This window comes from Cannabis sativa, chromosome 2, assembly GCF_029168945.1.
Source record: "Cannabis sativa cultivar Pink pepper isolate KNU-18-1 chromosome 2, ASM2916894v1, whole genome shotgun sequence".
Lineage (NCBI taxonomy): Eukaryota > Viridiplantae > Streptophyta > Magnoliopsida > Rosales > Cannabaceae > Cannabis > Cannabis sativa.
Window position 1 is genome coordinate 52,939,288 of NC_083602.1, and position 10,576 is coordinate 52,949,863.

The 10,576-nt window shown below is 33.5% G+C and overlaps 1 protein-coding gene across 1 annotated transcript; it reads left to right on the forward strand.

Annotated features, from left to right (window-relative positions):
* The first annotated feature begins 6,732 nt into the window (after positions 1-6,732).
* On the forward strand, positions 6,733-9,861 carry LOC115720900 (transcription factor RF2b). Its single transcript, XM_030650104.2, has 4 exons — positions 6,733-7,499; positions 8,309-8,441; positions 8,751-8,835; positions 8,940-9,861. Exons 1-4 carry the CDS (start codon positions 6,874-6,876, stop codon positions 9,305-9,307), a joined length of 1,212 nt encoding a protein of 403 aa, XP_030505964.2. The 5' UTR covers positions 6,733-6,873; the 3' UTR covers positions 9,308-9,861.
* The last annotated feature ends 715 nt before the right edge of the window (positions 9,862-10,576 follow it).

The following is a 10,576-nucleotide window of genomic DNA, read 5'->3' on the forward strand; positions in this document are numbered from 1 at the left end:
CACTATTTATAAGAATTTACTATGGCAGTTATTCTTTCTGTTCTTATCTAAATGATGGTTCATGAGACATGAACATTCACCACGTTTCATGTTATTTTAACATGTAGGAATAATATTAATAACTATCTAAATTTGAATAATGCCAAATAACTGCCACTTTTAATCTTTGAATGGTCATTTATCGAAATGTCATTCTGTTCAATACTTTTTCTCCTCGCAAATAACGTAGATGAATTGGTATATACCATTGGGATGCTTCTTGCAATTAGAGTGGCTCGTCAAACATTCTTCTAGTAAGGAATTATCCCAAATGAGGTTTTGGAGAATTTTTGTATAATACTTATAGGCAAACTTTTTCAAATTGTATCTCTTGTGCTTCTTGTGATCACAACATTCGATCTTACAACCAACTTAGTTTTCCTCTTCTTTATTGATACAAGTCTGTAGAAGCCATGTGTTTATATGCACAGTGTTTTCTCCTGAGGAGACCATATTGTAGGTCTTTGGCCTCACTCACATACTACTTAATGATTAATAATTTTGACTTATCCGTATGGTACAAGGCAAGATTTCAAAATCTGAACATCTGAGACTGTAACGCCCTAACAAATATGCATGCTATCCAACATGAGGGCAGGCCGCGGCACTCCCACATGGGGCCGCGACACCTGAGTTCGAATCCCAGGCCACAAAACAGGGGCGGGCCGCGGCCCCTGAGTTCCAAACCCAGAAAAATTCCCATTTCAGCTTCGAAAATTCATGCTCAAACACACCAATTCATGCTCAAAACTTAATCAAACCCTCAAACCATAAATTAAAATCATCAATATACATACGGAGAGTTGAAACACATACATAAAGCTCAAAATCATAGTATACAAGCTAGGGGTGTTCACAAAGTATCCGATCCAATCCAATCTGCACGATCCAATCCAATCCAATCCAATCCGCAAAATGCGGATATCCGCACTTGTGCGGATTGGATTGGATTGAAAAATCTAAAATCCGCACTTGTGCGGATTGGATGTTGTTTGACCTCAAAAAGTAACCGATCCAATCCAATCCGCACTTAATTATATATATATTAATTAAAAAAATACACAAACTTCTAATTTCTTAATCTTTTTTACTAATATATTGAGTTGGTGCATTTTATTTATTTTGTAATAAAAAATACAAAAAAAATAATTCTTATTCACATATAGACACATACACATAAAGTTTAAATATATATATACTAGTTTATTTATTTTAGTAACAGATACATATATATTTTAGTGTAAATCTAAAGATAAGTTATATATATTGATATATATATATATGTATATTGGTTTAATTTGTATATAAATAGAGATGGAAATAGATTATTATTGGAAATTAAGAAACAATAGTTTTTTTTAATTTTTTTTCTATGAAATATTAAATAATTTATTATGAAAAAAATAACCGATCTAATCCGCACTATTGCGGATTGGATTGGATTGGATTTAAACTCTTATGTGGATCGGATTGGATCTAAAATATAAAATCCGCACTTAGTGCAGATTGGATGTTGTTTGACCAAAAAAGTGCGGATTGGTACGGATGAATACCCCTAATACAAGCTTCATATCACATGTTTAATCACTATAATAACAAGCTCACCACATGAGAAAAATTCATCTCAAATACACACCTTTAAACTTGAACATCAGGCCATACTTTCAGCTTATAAAAATAAGATTCAAAACTTAAATTCACTCATTAAAAGTCAGTCTAAGTTCCCCAATAATCACAACATTAATTTGAATCCCATCTAACTACAAGGAATGACATAAGCATCATAATTTCATCTATTTCTTTAAACATGCATTCAAGAGCAAAACAATAATTAAGCATATTTAAACAACTTCAAACTCCAGCAATTAAGTTCAGAATCAAAGATGAAAATTACCTCAAACCTTCACAAAACCAAGCTCTAAATGCCAAGCCTCAATACCACCAATTCAATTACAAGGAACATTCAAAGCAAAGCAAATTTGAGAGAAAGAGAGAGAGAGGGGGAGGTTCGGCTAGGGCTAGAACAAAGCGAAAATTGGTTTTTCCTAAAATGCCAAAAAATCCTTTTTGCAAATAAATCAAATGTCCAAAAATGACTAAAATGCCCCTAGGGCCATATAACACACACATTCAATTAAGGGCAAATAGGTCATTCCCAATACACTTTCACGTATTCAAATAAATTTAGATTATTAACACATCAATAAAATACCAATACATAACTCCAAAATTATATTTTGGCCCCAAACCCGGTTCGGCCCGAAATATTCGGTTGTGACTATACCACACCAACTTGTTAGAACACACCAGAAAAAATAACAAAACATGCATACTATATAATAATATAGTCCATAAGCACGTAATCAAATTAAATTCACAGTCTTACTCGAGAAGGTCAAAATTATTAAAATGCCCCTAGCTCACCAACAGGATCTTAACATGTCATATATCATATTAATTCACGTATAATAGATTATTTAATAATATAATCCCACAATAATATACATTTAACTAGTTAGGGTTTGCTAATCCATTTCTCTTAATCTTAGGGTATTACAGAGACGCATTAAACAACACATTAATTCTTTTAGCTTGCAAGATTACTTACTTTCGGGTTCTTGTACACGTGTCGCGACTATATTTATTGTTTGAAATATGGGCATAACAATATATGTGATTGCTTCTTTTTTTTTCTTTTGGTGGTGTTTGATGCAGATTATGATCAAAAGAGGACTCGCAGGACTAAAGTTGTAGGTCACCGAAGTTAGATAAGACAATCAACAATGGTGGTCTATGTTGTCTGGAGCAGTCATCGGAGTTGATGAAGAACAATCAACATTTATTATCGATCGATAGTTGAAGGAGCTTCAACAACGATCAATCTATGAAAGAGAGAAGGAGAATTGGAGAAAAAGTTCAAACGACAGAAGAATTGCGTGAAAGATTTTTGTGATTTGTTATAATTTATTATAGTATCTCTATTTTATACTTTATACATTTTTTTTTTTAATTTTAACATTTTTTTGGGTCCCATATATTTTGATATTATTTTTTGTGTCTTATTTTTTTAACTTTAATTTTTGTTTTCTCATATGTAAAAAGCACTTAAGAATTTTAGCTTCATAGCTCCCTCGTATTGAAATACACAAAAAAAATAATATGTCACTTTTTATAGTACTTGACACTTTAAATTTACCCGAGTAAGTGAAAAAGAATTAAATTCTAATTTTTTTTTAATACGTTTTTTTTTATACATATATAATTTTTCTAATTATTTATGTTTTTTATTGTATTATTTTTAGGAAAATTTGCGGTAAAAATTATCAAAAAATTTACTTTGATACATATTAGTCCCCAACATCGAGTCGTTGATTCTAAATTTAATTGATCCGTTTAATTATTCAAAAACTTCCAGGTGTCGAAGTATTATTGGTCAAAATTATAATATTAATTTTTTTTAAAAAATAAATAAATAATTTTAAAATCTTAAATTATTATTTTTTTCTTTTCTTCTTTGTTCTTCTTCATCTTTTTCATCTTCAACCCCCCAGCCTCGATTCACCCCAACCTAACCCACTCCTAGTCCTGATCTTGTCAACCAGCCACCAAAAACTCGCCATTGACCCTCTCGATCTCTCCCTTTTCACTCTCAGTGTTTAGAATTTGATGTTTGCCTGTTGTACTCCTCCACTGAAATGGGATTGGAGTTATTGGTACCCTTTTTCAAAGTTGATGGTGGGTGGTGACTCGTTGTGATCGGACACCGTTGGTAGAGAGGCCTCGTTGCAACTAACATTGATTCTTCGACCAAAAACTATTGGGCGAAGAAAACTAGTACATTTGCGATGAACCATTATTGAATTGGTCATTTCTTTGCGCTAAATCGACATTTTGTTCAAACTTTCATAGAAAAAATTATAAAAAATAAAAAATCATTCACCAGAAATGGTGCCCATTCTCAACTAAGGTTTGATACAGTTCGAATCCAATGCAAAACAAGTCATCTCAATGAATCTAATACTGAAATTCTGTATTTTAATATTCCCAATTTAATTATTTAATTAAGTGATTAATTAAATGCGGAATAATGAAACTGGTACTGAAAACAGTTTTTCCGTAGTTATAGAATACAACTCTGTAACTCCAGAGAAATCCAGAAAAACAAACAATGCATAAAAGTAAAAACACACAAGATTTTTGTACGTGGTTTCAACAATCCTTTCAGATTGTTACTAGTCCACGGTAGGGCTGTACATCGGTCGGCTTGGGCGGTTTATCCTATATATTTTCTAACCCCATCTAAAGTTTGGGTTGCTAAAATTTAAGTGCAACCCGCCCAATTTAAAAAAAAAAAATCTACAAACCGACCAACGGTTTGGGCGGTTTGGTCGGGTTAACCCGCCCAAACCGGCCAATTTTTTTTTTTTAGTTTTAAAAGTCAAAATCAACAAAAATTAAAAAAATAAATTAAAAATATCACATTCCACCAAAGTACAATACCATATATATGACTTTAAAACTAATAATTAAGTATATAACTTTATATTATTATATATTTAATCATTTATATTATATATAATAAAAACTAAAAAGTTTTTAAAAAAAATAAAGGTGCAAAATCGGGTTGGTCGGTTTAATTGGGCGGGTTGGACCTATTTTCAACCCGCCCAATTAACAGATTGGGCGGTTTGTAATTTTTTCGAGTTATTTCGGTTTGTAATTTTTATCGGTTTTTTCGGTTCGGTTTGGGCGGGTTATTTGATTTAGGCGGTTTACAAACTTTTTTGTACAGCCCTAGTCCACGGGGCCACGCCCAGAGATAAGATTCAATAGATTGGTATAAAAAATACAAAGTAATTGACTTATGCATAAATAGACTCCCTCTTATTGTATGCCGCAAGCTTGATGTATTCCACCTACTAACCGAATCTTGATAAAACTCCAAGAGCTCGAACTCCCTTCGATCACCTTGAAGAGTGCTTGAATCCTCCCGATTCAAGGCTTAAAGGCTATCTCCCGAAAGCCTATACAACCATCTCCCGAAGGTTGTATGCTTGTATCATCCCGATGCAAGACTTCAAAAGTAATCTCCCAAAAGCTTGTAAAACCCTTCTCCCGAAGGTGTGCTTGTATCCTCCCGATGCAAGACTTCAAAAGCAATCTCTCGAAAGCTTGTAAATACCTTCTTGCGAAGGTGCACTGATGTTCTTCTTCGTTGTAGACTTGAATACAGACTCAAGACAATACAAACAACAAATAAACAGAGTAAGAGTTGAACAGCTCTTCTCTACATAACAAAGACACTCTTTCCTTAAGATATGAAAGTGAATGAAAGAGATTAACAAAGACACTCTTTTCTTAAGATATGAATACAATTCTAAGTGTATAAAAGAGATTCAAAACTTAGCTGCTATAAGATGTATTTATAATGAATATACATCTTATTGACAGCTTACATTCGGTCTGATCAAGACCTCAGCCCACTAGAAACTTCCCTAAAATAATTCTTCAATCAGTCCAGGAATTTCTGTTTTTGTACCTACAGAATCGTGGGCAGTAACTACAACTTTCCTTTTATAGAAAAGGAAAGTTTAGCTCCGGTTTTCTCTTCAAGAAATCTGATCTAAGAAAATGGGAAACTCAACACAAGATCAGATTATACAGCTGGTTAAATAAAAAAGAAATGGGTAACCAAACTTACCATTTTTACCTTTTTTCCAAAAATAGGAAAGCTAGACAACTTTCCTTCTAAGTTTGAATACACAAAATAGGAAACCATATTAATACATACCAGCCGAAATATACAATAAATAATACAATATTTTTGTCAATTAAATATGCCAAAAATGGAATTAACAAATAAAAATTACAAAAAATTGAATTGGAGGTGAATTCAATTCCAATTTGATAGCTGGATTAAAGGTGCTTGGGTAGGAAAATTGAAATAAAAAATAATATATTTTTTTTTCAAGAATTAAAAAAAGGAAGAGATTTTGGTTTGGTGTTGTGTATATAAAAATGCCCAAAGAAAAAAAAGAAAATGGTAGGAGAGACCGAGAAGGTGGGTGGTGAGTTTTTGGTGGCTTGTTGACAAGATCCAAGCTGAGAGTGGGGGTCAGGTTGGGATGAATCGGGGCTAGAATTGTAGAAGAAGAACAGAAAAAAAAGTAATTTTTAAGATTTTCAAATAATTTATTTATTTTTTATTTTTTAAAATTAAAATTATCATTTAGACTAATAATACTTCGATATGTGGCAATAAATCAATTAAATTTTAGGCTAATAGACTTACGAAAAATTTCTCGAAATTAAGGACTAATTTGTATTAAAGTAAATTTTTTTTGAGACTTTTGCTGCAAATTACCTTCAATGGTAGAGAAATTACCTCATATACTATTTTTTAATTTTTTTTTTTTTTAAATTTACGGTTTGAGTTTCTTAGTTTCTCCGGTGATTTTTATATGGGTCGCTACACGAATTTTGCTTGTAATTTAGGTTGCTTCGTTAGTTGCAATATAGATTTTTATGTAAAATTCCGTAAAAATAAAAAAAATTTATTTTGAGGTGTAAAAATAAAAAAAAATCCATTAATTTATTATGTTTTTTTTTTATATATATTTTTAAATTTATATAAATAAACAAATAATTATCCCAAAATGAATAGAAAACTTAAAAAGGTTAATTTGTTTGAAAAAGGAAAATAAAAAAAGGCGGTTAATTATTCCTCGTGACGAAGAGAAGAAGCGAGCGGAACAAATGGGGTAAGAGAGAGAAAGAAGAGAGAGAGAGAAAGAAACGATATCAGATGACCACGGAAGAAGAAGGAAGAAAGAGATGCAAGATCCACAATCCGACTCCTCAACCCCAAACCCCATTTTCCCCAAATCTTCTTCTGCTACTACTTCTCCTTCTACCCATAACAACAACAATGGCGTTTTTACCTTCAAAAATAGCTTAGCACCGTTACCGGCATTCCCCGCCACACCCTCCTCCACAACCACAATGCAACCTAATCTTAACCCCAATCACAATTCCGGTGGAGGAGGACATAGGAGGGCTCACTCGGAAGTCACTTTTCGGATGCCGGAGGATATGATGGATCTGTCGTCGTCTGATCCGTTCAACGCCGGTGGATCGTCAACGGCTAGTTTTGAGGAGATCGGGTCCGAGGACGACCTTTTTTCCACCTACATTGACGTTGAAAAGCTTGGCGGGAATGCTACCGGAGGAAACTGTGCAGATCAGAGCAGTGGTGGTGGTGCCGAGGTTAAAGCGGAAGGTAATAATGGTGGTGAGGGAGAGAAGAATTGGAGTGGGAGACCAAGGCATCGGCATAGCAGCTCGGTTGATGGGTCTTCGACGTCGACTAGTGTGTTTGGGGAGATTATGGATGCCAAGAAGGCTATGCCGCCTGATAAGCTAGCTGAACTTTGGACGATAGATCCCAAGCGTGCCAAAAGGTATACGACATGCTTTTGATTTTTATCAATTGGAATTGGGAAAGTTTTGTTTTTGTATGTTTTGATGCCGAGAAACACAGACATTGAGTGATTCTTTCTTTGTTTATTGTTAGTATTTTCGAGTGGAATGTGGTGATTTGGAATATTGAATGTTTTAATTCAAATGAATTTGTTTTATTTTTGATCTTGTAACAATATACGTTTGCTTCATCATAGATCTCATAGTTATGTTTCCTTTATTCACAAAGTGCCTTTGAGATTTGGCTTTAAACTTGTGTAATTTTACGTCATTACTATGAATTGCCTGACTTTTATCTTTGAATTTGAGAACAAGAAAGGTAATCATGTGTTATTAACTGTTGAATTAGGGCAGATAATGTTGAAAATGTGAAAATAATAATATTTAGCATCCTATGCTTGAGGATGTAAGAATGCAGTATTTGCTTTATATTGATATTTGATTACCAGAACGGCTGCAGGTAGCTATTGGGGTTTTGAAAAGGTAGCCATCATCATGGAAATTTGTTAGCTTTTAGTAAAACGAATATAACACTAGTTAGAAGATGAGACTAGGAAGGTCAATGAAATTATCATGCTATATAACCTTATATATGGTAAGGGCAGGCAATTAATTAATGTATTCTTTTGTAAAAGGTTTTGGATACTAAAACTGAGAGCAAAATATGATTCTTTTGAGAATTTGACGCTAACTAAATTCCTGCATTATATTTTAAGTTCTATATATTGTATTACTTTTTTCCATTTCCTAGTATGCTCTCTTCCCCTGACATGTTTATTATATGTCAAAGGATACTGGCTAATCGGCAGTCTGCTGCTCGCTCAAAGGAGAGGAAAGCCCGGTATATACAAGAACTCGAGCGCAAAGTTCAGACTCTTCAAACAGAAGCTACAACTCTATCTGCCCAACTCACACTCTTCCAGGTTTGTGTTGGTGACTGGTGAGCTTTTAGCATGGCATTTATTCACAATTTGTTTAAAGATTCCACACACAGGACACGAGGAACCTATACGTTGGAAAGTTAAAGTATTCATACAATTTTCTTAATGAAAAAAATAGATTATATGAGGTCGATGTTAGAATTTTTTCAACTTTTTGTTTGTTCTTGCTGCATAATTTGAACTTTATCTGTCCTGTTATTCTTTGAGGATCCCCTCTGCATGCTTAAGTACATCTTACTATTTATCACATCATTGAGCCATGAGCTTATCAATTCTTGTTATCTTATGTAGAGGGACACTACAGGTCTGAGTACAGAAAACACAGAGCTTAAGCTTCGCTTACAAGCTATGGAGCAACAGGCTCAGTTACGTGACGGTAAGTATGTAATGTACTGTATCTTTTTCTTTGTCCTCAGGTACGTAAATAATGTTTCTTTTTTAGTGCCATACCTTATTGATATCATCTAAAATGTTATGTAGCTTTGAATGAAGCACTTAAGAAGGAAGTTGAGAGGCTAAAGATTGCTACAGGAGAGATGATTAACCATTCTGAGTCATTTAACATGGGAATGCACCAGATGTCCTATAATTCCTCAAATTATTTTTCTGTTCCACAACAAGCCAGACATTCTAGCCACCAAAACATGCAGTTGCCGTTTAGTCATGCCCAGGCTACCATGTCAGCTCACCATCTTCAACAATCAAATTCTCATAATAATACCTCCGAATTTTTGCAGAATGATCCTGTTGGTCGGTTACAGGGACTTGACATCAGTAACAAAGGTTCATCTATTGTGAAGTCTGAAGGTCCCTCACTCTCTGCAAGTGAAAGTAGCGCCACATTATGAGGCAAACTCTCTGCTGACCTGCTGACTTGTCCATGACACACCATCCGATCATTTGTTCATAGATTGACATCCATCCATTTAGAGGGGGTACTCTTGTTCCTTTCCTTTATCTAATTTATTTGTGTCACGGTTTAGTTCTTGATATATTTTTTCCTCAAGGGGCAAAAGAAAAAAAAAATGAAGAAGAAGAAAAATCACTTTTAGTTGTTGCAATGTTATCTTCAGTCTTTGTTAGATATTTGTGTTCTTAAAAGGGTAAAATCATGTGGGTATGGAAGGTCATTCCCCATTAGGAATGTAGCATTATGCTATCCCTTCCTTTCTTTGTACCTTAAATTATGGTTTATGACTTGTAAACTTATGTATCCATTATGAAGTGTTCTAGTTTCCATTTCATGGATTGGCTGAAGTGAGCTGGTTCTGTTAACAAAAAAACAAAACAAAATGATGTTATTTTTTTTCTTGGTATTGCTCTTTGCATTGTATAATTCTGAACAGAGTGATGTGGTTTCTTGATATTATTTGATTATTTGAAAGGCCTAGACTTCTTCTCATTACTATTTTTGTGTATTGATTCTCCATGTTAGGACAAGAACATAAACTCAAGATTTATTTTATAGCCATACCTGTTGTATCTATTCTAGATGAACTCTGATTTTATTATTTTATTTGAATTTTTACAAGAAAAGCTAATAATTTCCAATAGCAAGTGCTGATTGCAGATCTAGAATGTCTACTGTGGTCCTCCTAAAAAGTCCACCTTTACAGTCATCTATCTAGTACTACTGAACTAGTAGCTTTTATTTGTCTAAATTACCTTGGCCCACGTCATGTGCTTTCTATTATTATCTATATAATTATCATGGGCATGGAAAGGACTTGATCTTGACCCTTTTTGTCTAATAGTAAACTTAATTGAAATTCCACATATTCTATTTTACATCCCAACATATATCAGTTTCTCATAAATGTTCATACTTAGTGATAGATACACCCAATCAATTCTTAATAACTCACCAGTTCAATCCCTTTCTATGGTTTCTCTAGCTCTTGGGAGAAGATAAATGATGCACATATAATTAGTTTGATGTAAACTAAATTCACATATCAATGCAGGAATCTGAGGTGGCCTTTGAAATTTGTTAAATAGGGTGATCTAGAAAAACAGTGTGTATATACAATTTGAATAAATGAAATAGAAGAAGATAATTAAGAGAAACTTCTTATTCACTTACCATATAATGTATATACAGAGAGTTGGTTACTATG